Genomic DNA, 10,862 nt, shown 5'->3' with positions numbered 1-10,862 from the left:
CAACCTATTTTCTAAATTTCTAAAAGTTTTTTGCCTATTCAGATTATTTCATAAATTAGTGACTAGTTTTGTTTTTATTATTACAGTGCTATTACATTTTTCTGTAAATGTATACTTATTTTTTTATATACTAAATTACACCAATATAAGTCTGGTTATGGCTTTAAAACGGCCCTAGTAAAGCTTGCTTTTCTAAATTCTTGTTTGCTTCACTTGACCATCCCTACCCTTCCCAAGATAAAGCTGAAATGATGCCCCTGAATGACATTATCGTGAAGAAAGGGAGAAACTACACTCAGTGATCCATGAAATAATCTACACAGGCTGAAAATAATGTCTGAAAGGATAAGAATAGGTCATGATAATAGTAAGAGCATGGTGATTGGGAGGTGTGTGTGTGTGCATCGGTGTGTGTTTCTGTTGAACCATTGTAAAACAGTTTGAATCTTGATATCTTCATTACTTATTACTGCAGATCACATGCACGGCAAGGCTAAAGGCATCTGGAAAAATAATAATTGTAAACTTAAAAAGTTGAAAGAATTCAGAGTCCTTGCAGAAAATGTGATTTGCCATGCACCACTATTAAAAATGCATCAATGAAGAGGAAGATATAGAAAAACCAGTCTGTTATAAAATCAGTAAATCGTGTTTCATCAGATAGTTGTGATTTTTTTTTTTTTTTTTTTTTGACAAAATTCAGAATCAGATTTTTCTGACCTTAAAAATAGTTTGGAAGATAATGTAATCTCATACTTTACTGGGTATTTTTTAATGTATGTCAGATACAATTATGTATTTATACACCTAAAAGATTGTTGTTCAAGGCAGTATCACTTTCATCCAAGCATGTTAATGATGGATTGTTTAAAAAGAGGAAAATTTTTGAGAACATTTTAAAGCCTAAAGATTTATAAACATTGTGAAATGAACTGGATATTGTAAATGTATCTCATTGTGATATTTGTAATGATGCCTGGAAAGAAATTATTTAAATCTATTTTATTAAATATTATTTGTTTTACTCAAAATTTAGGAATCATGACCTGAGAGGGGAAGAGGAAACGGAAAATTTGATGGTGTTCCCTCATAAAAACAGAAAAGTTATTAAGGTATGTCACATATAATCATTTTGTTCTTTGTTACAATGTTTAATACTTTCTTAATTATCCACAGAGTCTGAATCAGATAATCTTCATGGTATGTATATTTACACCAAGTTTGCTTTATTTCCATTAACATTAACAATCTTTATTCATTTTTGTTTTAGTTATTTCTGTGTAAAACTTATACTGCATTTTAATTGATGTATCGTACTGTGCATCAATATTCATTCTGTTTTGTATTTTATGTAATCTTCCTTTCCTTGTATGCATGGAGAAGTCAGAATGTTTAGTTTTTATTTTGTAATTCCTCCAATCTTTTGCACATGAACTGAGAATTTAATTACTTAAATGATATACATTAGCAATGTATTCACAGTTTTGTACTTTTAATGATTTTTTTTAATGCATTTTGTTGTAATGCAGTTGCAAAGAACACTTTTTTTAACAGTAGATATGGGAAGCACAATATGCCTTTATAAAACTGTTATTTTTCTTTGGTTTTGCATGTAAACTTGGATTACTAGTTCAAAGTTTCATTTTTCTATGTATGTTCTAAATCATGTCATTATGTGTGCTTGTTTTAGTATTTTATCACCTGTTTTTCCTTTCTTTTCTCGATTTCTTCCTCGTCTTTTTTTCTTTTCCATTTTCCTTTTTTATATTTTTTTCATATTTTATTTCTTGTGTACGTTGATGATTATTTATGTGTTATTGAGTCTTTATACGTAACTTTTTTCATATATAGATAATCACTATATGTACGTGGATGGTGGTAAATCGTTGTTGTTATGAGTAGTTTTAAATATGTACTAATAATAAGAATAATACGAAATAATGATGGATAACAACGCAAGTCACTTCCAGGTTGTTTATATCTGAAATTAGTGCGCCCGGCGATAGTTGGCAGCACCGCCGTCGCCACGTTTATTTCGAAGAGATTATACGTGCTCTCTTATATCTTTCTCTCTCTAGTCTTTGCTCGGTTTGGTTCCAAATTGTGTGGATATAGGCCTCGGGTATAAGGATGAGAATGAAATAGAAATACCCCTTCACTATCCATTTCGACTATATTGGGCCCCACCGCCGCCGGCTGGGAGCAGAATCTGGGAATAGACGGGGCCTAAGCGCACCAGACACACCCCCGCGTGCAGCCAATGAGCGCGGCGCATCGCGTGAGGGACGAATGGGAAGTCTCGGTCACGATCCCAATGACTCTGTGCGTATTTTGTGTGTATGGTAGTAGCCATGAATGATTCTGGTAAAGCCAGTGACTCGACCGCAAAGCGTGGAAGGTCAGACAGGCGTGTAAGACGCCCTGACACTTGGAAACTTGAGGTTGCAAAGAAGAAACGTAATACTGGTGTTGCATACGTTAGTGCTAGCACTGGCAAAAATATGCCAGCTAGGTCTGTTGGGCCCCTGTGTAATTGCGGTTGCATGGCCCGCCTTGGTGATAAAGTGAACGCTGTTTTCGAGCAGTTCTGGCAAATTGGAAATTATGAAAGGCAAAATGAGTATATATCTCGGCTCGTTCATAGTGTCGGTGTGCAGCGATCGCGTGTTGAGCCAGGCAAGCAGTCGAGGCGTACGCAAACACTTAAGTATAAAGTAATGAGTGGTAAAATTGAGCATGAAGTGTGTGCTGCTGGCTTCCTGTCTATTCATGGCATATCCAGAAAACGTGTGCGCACAGTTATGTGCAAGCTGCAGTCACCAGGTGTGATAGAAAGGGACAGGAGGGGGTTAGGAGGGACTGCAACGAGAGTGGCACCTCAGAGGCGTGAGCTGGTAAGGGAACACATAAGGAGTTTCCCATCTGTTTCAAGTCATTACAGTCAGGCAAAAAGCCCAAACAGGCCCAAAGATCTTAGTATCAGTAAAATGTACAGATTATACCAAAAGTGGCTTGAAGATGAGCATCCAAAGGAGAGTATGGTGACCTTGTCATACTATAGGAGTGTATTTAAGGAGGATTTCCACCTCAGTTTAGACCCTCCAAAAGTAGATCTCTGCAATAAGTATGAAGAACAGAGAAATCCACTTCATGGTTTGGGTGAAAATGCTGATGCAGCATGCATTAGTGAAGTCAAGAGAGATAGAAGCCTACATTTACAAAGGCCTAGAATTGCTCGGACAAAGAATAATCAAGATACAACACACCACACCATAGCTATGGACCTCCGGCAAACTCTTCCTACTCCAAGGACTTATGCAGGTACCCGGTTCTATCAAAGAAAGCTATGGACCTGTAACTTTGGAATACTTCATGTACAGTCAGGGAAAACTATCATGTACTTGTAGGACAAAACGGATGCCAAAAGGGGATCCAGTGAGAGAGCCAGTTGTATGAAGCACTACGTGGAAAACTTTGTGTCTCAGGATCTGAAACACTTAAGGTACCGCTAATGTTGAGTATAGGATAAAATTTTGATTATTACTCCAGAAACAATTCTTGTATATCTGCATACAAAATATATCCAAAAATAATGTAGAAATAATATAAATAATAAAAATGTAATTTTACTACTATAACACCCATTTAAAGGGATGGGTGCAACCCACAACTGTGTCATCAGCCATCAAGCTAAGCTATGTATGGGCTGTTATGCCTTAAGTGTTCTTGCAACCCTGAGCTCTTAAGAAACAAATTTCAAATGCATGTTGACAGCAGAGAATTTGAAGTGCATTGTCTGTGTCACACAAGTGTCACCACGTCTCCCCATTTTTTAAGTTTCTAACCATTGTGAACTATCTCTCAAGAGGACAAGACAGCAATTTCTTAAACATGTAAAGGAACTGTCTCAGAAAACATTCATAGCATGAATAAATGAAAATGCTAGTGAAATTTTAGATATGCATTATACCTTCAATATTAGCGTTACCTTAATAGTTTATTCTGATAACTGAATTGGTCAAAACAAAAATCTTAGTGTTTGTCTTGTGTTTATTGCATCACTTCCAAAGGGGCTGCCTTGATAAAGTAGAACAAGTTTTCATGGTCACTCCTGTCTTTGATCCTGGAAATTTCAACAGTAAGGATTATGGGAAAACAACCCATAAATACCTTTTCATTTGGTGCAAAAGTAATATTAAAATCTAAATTTTACCTCTTGGGTAAAGAAATATGGGATCCTCTTTATATGGCAATTTTTCTTTCTTTCTTATCATTGCTAAGTTTTACTAACACAAGTAAAAGGCCTTGAATGGAGGCATTTTTTAAGACAAACCAGAACAGAATCCACATAATCATTGCAGAGAGATCTCACCCACACCCACCCACACACATCTACTTATACATTATGTATATATACATATATATACATACATATACATATATATACACACATATACATATATACATATATACATATATATACATATACATATACATATACATATACATATACATATACATATATATACACACATGTACATATATAGATACAGATATATACATATATCTTTATATATATATATATATATATATATAATATATATTATATATATATATATATATATATATATATATAGATATTATATATATACACACATACATATAAACACATACACATTTAAATATATACAAATATCCATATATATGTATATATACATATCTACGTATATATACATATATACTTGTATATACATATATTTATATATATACTTATACACATATATACATATATACACATACATATATATGTATACACATATATATGTATACATATATATATACAAATATGTATACATATATACACATACATATACATACATATATACACATATATGTATACATATGTATATACACACATATATGTGTGTATATACATATGTATATACACACATATATATGTGTGTGTGTGTGTGTGTGTGTGTGTGTGTGTGTGTGTGTGTGTGTGTGTGTGTGTTTATGTGCATTTATATGCATTTATAAATGTGTATGTACATTATTCACTTATTTATGCATATTTATTTATATATATTTGTTTATATATATTTATTTACATATGTAATTATATATTTATATCTGTATTTATATATATTTATATATATTTATATATATTTATTTATATATATATTTATATATATTATTTATATTTATTTATGTATATATTTATATATATTATATATATTTATATATATATTTATATATATATTTATTTATATATATATTTATTTATATATATATTTATATATATATTTATATATATATATTTATTTATATATATATATTTATATTTATATTTATATTTATATATGTATTTATATTTATATTTATATTTATATTTATTTATATATATATATATATATAGAGAGAGAGAGAGAGAGAGAGAGAGAGAGAGAGAGAGAGAGAGAGAGAGAGAGAGAGAGAGAGAGAGAGAGAGAGAGAGAGAGAGAGAGAGATTTTTCAGTTTCTGTAGATTTAGGCTGGAGGAAGGTTTTATAGAGAGCAAAAAAATGTCATGATATAAGGGCATCATATGGGATTTCTTTGTTTCCTTTACTGTCAAATAAATAAATAATTACTATATTTTATTGTTGATAGCAGAAATATTATTTTGACAAGAGGAAGGAATTCTGTACTAAGGATCCATGTTCGATGTGAAGTTAATACTTAAAAAACATTTCAGGTGACATCAGATTGTCTGCAGAATCTCCCTGTCATAAGAAGAATGAGCAAAAGCCACAGGTTTTTCTACATCAAGTAAGAAAACTTCATTATGCCATAGTAAGAAGAAAATGTAGTTAGGTGAATCTCTGATGTGCTGGGCCAATTTTTACGTGGTGAATCTGTTTTCATTGTTGCCAATTGATCATGCTAGTGGATTTTGCTCAAATGTAGAGGGATTTCATCAATGGTAATATATAACAATTTTCAGTGGATCCATTATTGGCTACTATTATTATAATTTGATAATTGATACTTCCCTTAGTCAAGTAGAAGAGTTTATCTAATTAGTCTCATAGTAGTGGATGTTGTGAACAAGCTTCAATTGGGGGGGGGAAAAAATGGGTAGGGCCAGGTGAAAAAGTACATTTATTTGTGCACTCTGCTCATTGTTGAATGTTCAGATCATGGTAGCATGTGCAAGATGTTATCCTCATGAACAGGGCAGAGATTTGTAACGGGATCAGCCATGACCTGTTATATGTGATTATTTGCCATATCAAATTACCAGTTGCCAATGTTTTGAAGGATGAAATTAGATGCACAATAAACTCAAAAGAAAACTTGTAGGTTGACCTTTAAGTTACTCTGTAGTCTGCTAGGTGCGAATAACCCAATATGGATTTATATTAACCCATTGGCAAGAATACATGTTATGCCCACTGTAATATAATTTTATTTATTGTATTTGGACACAGATGGTTCTACAAGTGCTTGGTTAACCAAGGAGTCAGTCATTAGTTTACCTATCCCACCTGTTTAACCCTTTCATTGTCTTTAATGTTACCAAGACTTGAATAACAACTTGATAATCATTATATCAGTAAGAATGATAACAATATTGATATCAATAGTATTGGGGGGGGGGGGGGGGGACATTTTCCTGCATTTTCAAGGAATGGGGAAATCAGGACTGGTCACTAGCACCTACTGATAGACTTCTTGGTGGCTGAGCACATGTGGAGCCATCTGTATGTAACAAAATTCACAAAAACTACAGCACATAAATCCATAGTGATTGGGTTAATAACTCTAAAAACAGGAACATGTAACTCATGAAAGCATAGGTAAAAAAAAATTAAAGAACAGTACTTTTATTCATATTTCATAGTTCTTTATTAAAGGGAAGAACTTGTATTCTTAGTTTGAATGTTGGGTTACTACTGGTGCAAAGTTTCTGCAGTCCGGCCAAAGTCATAAATATTATTTTATTATATGAAAAATAAAACTCATTATTTTCTCTTAATGTGTTAAGCAATCTGTTTTGTCTTTCAGGATAGTGATGGATTTGATGAATCAAATGATGAGAATCCCTTTGACTTCATTGAAATTAAAGATGGTAAGTTGAAGAAGCATTTATCTAAGGAAATGCAGTGTTTTTATGAAGGGCCTAATTAATAAGTAGCTCAAATCAATTGAATTTACATATTGAATATAAAAGTATGCATTAACCCAAAGTCCCTGGTAAAATATTGTGTTCACTGTAGTATTGTTTTGTGAAATGTCTCTGCATATGGATGGCTCTGCATATCTTATCCACAAAGGATTAATTTAGTGGACCTTGTGACCTCACCAGATTTCACCTTTCCATGAGTTTGCGGGAAAAATATATATATTTTTTTACGAAGACTATCAATATTGATGCTGTTATTTTTATTGAAGACATTGATTATTACAATGTTAAAAACATCACCAACAGCAATATTAGATATCAAAAAATATTTTCAAAAATTAAGGAAAAGAACTAACAGGTTTGACTGGTAGTACTCATACTTGGCCCATTGGTGACTTGGTACTTGTGTGGAGCCATCTAAGTGTAAAAACAATCAATAAATAAAATTCACAGTGGGCATGGCATGTATGTAATGCCATCACCAGCTGCTTCAGCTTAGTTGTTGCTATCATTTTTGTTTCTATTTTTATTCATTTATTGAGTGTTTATCTATTGTTACAATGCGGATTTGTTGTTTACAGAGCCTTTGGATGACTGTGGAGATATTGATTATTATAATGGGGATGTCGACCCACTGGACATTAAGGAAGACTCTTCCTGATATATTTGATAGTCAGGTAAGCTGGTACATATAAATGATACCTGAGTTATGCTTGTTATTGTGTTGACTGAGAACTTTTTGTAAGTGTGAGAATGCCTCAGAGATAGGATAGGAAGTGGCATAGTCAGTCTCTTTGCCAAGGAATATTTCATTTAAGTGTACTGTAAAATACTGTTATCTTCAATTGATTTAAACTTTTGAGGATGCTCTAAGGTTAAGAATAGAGGGTGAAAATAAATATTAGTACTTTCTTATCTGAGCATTGATTAGGTAGAATAACTTTATTTGAGTCCTGTGAATATCAGCTATAGTATTATGTACTTTAAGTATTTTTTATTTCCAGTTATAAATAATACCCTAATTAAATTATGTTATACATTTCAAAAGATACTACATTGTTACATTATGTGGTGATGATAAAATACTGTTATTTTTCAGAACTAGCAGCTTTATGCTTACACAAAATGCTAGGACTCTGCATTGGACCCAGTGTTGAAATCAGTCCCTTAGTGCAAAGTTTGGGTACTTGTTATTCCAGATAACCCACTTTTTCTGAGGATCCACGGGTATAACATTGGAGAAAACGTACGTACAGGTTTAAGCAGTCATTATTTATCCCTGTTTTCATATGTAATGAATTTAGAATTTTCCAAGTAAATTGGAAAAAAAATATTTGTTACATATGCATTGTGCAATATATATGTATGTATATGTGTGTGTGTATATATGAAAAGTGTTTATATAATATATAATTATAAGCCACACAATTTTTTTGGGTGAGTAATTTTTGAATGTGCTATATTGAACATATGGCTGTGAGAGCTAGGAATGCAGGAACAGATGGATTATGCAGAAATATTTTGTTCAAAACAAGTATGATACTTCTGTTCTTGCTTCATATTTATACATTTTCTTCCTGTATTGGAGTTAATAAATGAATTTTATTTTCTGATACTCATTTTGATATTCCTTTAGCAGTTTCAAGTTGTCTCTTCTTTTACTGTTGGGGCCAAAAAAATCAATAAATAAAAGGCCATTGGACATGCCCTCCTAGCATCTAAGGGTTAAATAACATAGAAAAATATAAAATATTTTTAATCGCACATCACAATGATGGCTTTATTTCACGTTTAAGTATCAGGTAAAGCAAAGCAGAGAAAAGAAAAAGGAAAAAATCAGCCAAATAACTTACAAGAGAGAAGTGTTACAAATCTTTGGATAATGGCATTATGGATGTAACCTTATCAAGTTCATATGTAGTACAAGATATATAGAAATAGAAAATTAATGAATATGAATTGTTTTTATATATTTATTTTACATTTACTATAAATATAACAAATTAGGAAAGGAATAGAGTAGTCATAAATGCACACTGATTACAACTGAAGTAATAATAAACCAGAATTACTGGTGTAAATCTCTCTCTCTCTCTCTCTCTCTCTCTCTCTCTCTCTCTCTCTCTCTCTCTCTCTCTCTCTCTCTCTCTCTCTCTCTCTCTCTCTCTCTTCTCTCTCTCTCTCTCTCTCTCTCTCTCTCTCTCTCTCTCTCTCTCTCTCTCTCTCTCTCTCTCTCTCTCTCTCTCTCTCTCTCTCTCTCTCTCTCTCTCTCTCTCTCTCTCTCTCTCTCTCTCTCTCTCTCTCTCTCTCTCTCTCTCTCTCTCTCTCTCTCTCTCTCTCTCTCTCTCTCTCTCTCTCTCTCTCTCTCTCCCTCCCTCTCCCTCTCCCTCTCTCTCTCTTCTGAAGTAATAATAAACCACAATTACCGGTGTGCAATATCTCTCTCTCTCTCTCTCTCTCTCTCTCTCTCTCTCTCTCTCTCTCTCTCTCTCTCTCTCTCTCTCTCTCTCTCTCTCTCTTTCTCTCTCTCTTTCTCTCTCTCTCTCTCTCTCTCTCTCTCTCTCTCTCTCTCTCTCTCTCTCTCTCTCTCTCTCTCTCTCTCTCTCTCTCTCTCTCTCTCTCCCTCCCCTCTCCCTCTCCCTCTCTCTCTCTTCTGAAGTAATAATAAACCACAATTACCGGTGTGCAATATCTCTCTCTCTCTCTCTCTCTCTCTCTCTCTCTCTCTCTCTCTCTCTCTCTCTCTCTCTCTCTCTCTCTCTCTCTCTCTCTGTGCGCATTTCATCAATATCAACTTATTTTTTGCTGACAAGGAAGCACAGATGCATCAACTTTTCTATTCCAGCTGTGAGGGGCCTTCATGGCAACCCACCAGACAGGGCCTCAGCCCATCTCTAACTCCTTGTGACAAGTCTGATCACTATACCCATGCCACGACTTCTTTGGTCATCCCACAGGCCTCCTCCACCTTGGGTTGTCTTGGGAGGAGTAAACTGATTTGCAGGATTATCTATGGGAAGCAAGTTAGGAGTTACTTGTACAAGTAAAAGGTCCTATGCCAATATTATGGTGTAACCGCAAGTTTAACATATGGTCCTGACAACTGTACCCTATAATCCGGTGCAAAGTCCTTTTACAAAAGGCATCAAGATGAGACTCCAAGGCATGGGATACATCTAGGTTTCACTTCCACAGTGCAAAACTGTTAAGGTATGTAAAGCTCTGTGACTTCAATGACCTTACTGCAAGCAAGTACTGACGGAATGGTTTCTCCAAGACTGAGGGGCATCACCTCATTGCTAAATGCATCAAGAGCCAGCACTAGAATTTCCAGAGACTCAGGATAGGAACATCATCAGCAAAGTCAAAGTCAGTGATCTTGATATTGGCCAGTGTTGTCAGACAGTGACTCTGGATAGGAACTCTACACATTATCCAATACATGTAAGTGTTGAAAAGTGTTGATGCCTGTTATACTCTTGATGGGAAGAAGCTAGATAGGCCCCCACAACATATTACAACACTTTCAGTACCAGTATACAGGCTTGATATTAATCCAATAATCTTTGTTGGAATTCCTCTAAGTCTTAGAATCTCCCACAGCAAATCATATGCCTTGATAAGACCAATGCACAGTCATCCCACAAACAAATTCATGATGGCATTCCACAGTGACTTGAAGCACTAGCCCATG

The 10,862-nt window shown here is 34.1% G+C and overlaps 2 protein-coding genes across 3 annotated transcripts in view; both read left to right on the top strand.

The window, feature by feature from the left end:
• Positions 1 to 1,227: 1,227 nt before the first annotated feature.
• Positions 1,228 to 8,781, top strand: LOC125042576. Of its 2 annotated transcripts, none has more exons than XM_047638293.1 (5): positions 1,228 to 3,321; positions 5,738 to 5,835; positions 7,051 to 7,114; positions 7,750 to 7,845; positions 8,268 to 8,781. In XM_047638293.1, the coding sequence occupies exons 1-4, from the start codon at positions 2,340 to 2,342 to the stop codon at positions 7,827 to 7,829; spliced, it is 1,224 nt and encodes a 407-aa protein (XP_047494249.1). In that variant the 5' UTR covers positions 1,228 to 2,339; the 3' UTR covers positions 7,830 to 7,845; positions 8,268 to 8,781. The 2 variants fall into 2 exon arrangements, with proteins under 2 accessions (XP_047494249.1, XP_047494250.1); XM_047638294.1 differs by having other exon boundaries at positions 1,232 to 3,321; positions 5,738 to 5,811.
• LOC125042577 overlaps positions 8,293 to 10,862 on the top strand; it is an 18,833-nt gene continuing 16,263 nt past the window's right edge. The window contains exon 1 of the mRNA XM_047638299.1: positions 8,293 to 8,414. The gene's annotated coding sequence lies outside the window, so the exon portion shown is untranslated. The remainder of the gene's footprint in view (positions 8,415 to 10,862) is intronic.

Source organism: Penaeus chinensis, chromosome 32 (genome assembly GCF_019202785.1).
Source record: "Penaeus chinensis breed Huanghai No. 1 chromosome 32, ASM1920278v2, whole genome shotgun sequence".
NCBI lineage: Eukaryota > Metazoa > Arthropoda > Malacostraca > Decapoda > Penaeidae > Penaeus > Penaeus chinensis.
Note: the sequence above shows the minus strand (reverse complement) of the source record. Positions and strands in the feature narration are given on the sequence as shown.

Coding starts and splice junctions, on each gene's coding strand:
- LOC125042576 (XM_047638293.1), top strand. CDS start 2,340: ATGGTAGTAGCCATGAATGATTCTGGTAAAGCCAGTGACTCGACCGCA. Junction 3,322..5,737: donor TACTCCAAGGACTTATGCAG/GTACCCGGTTCT, acceptor AAAACATTTCAG/GTGACATCAGATTGTCTGCA. Junction 5,836..7,050: donor GAAAACTTCATTATGCCATA/GTAAGAAGAAAA, acceptor TTTGTCTTTCAG/GATAGTGATGGATTTGATGA.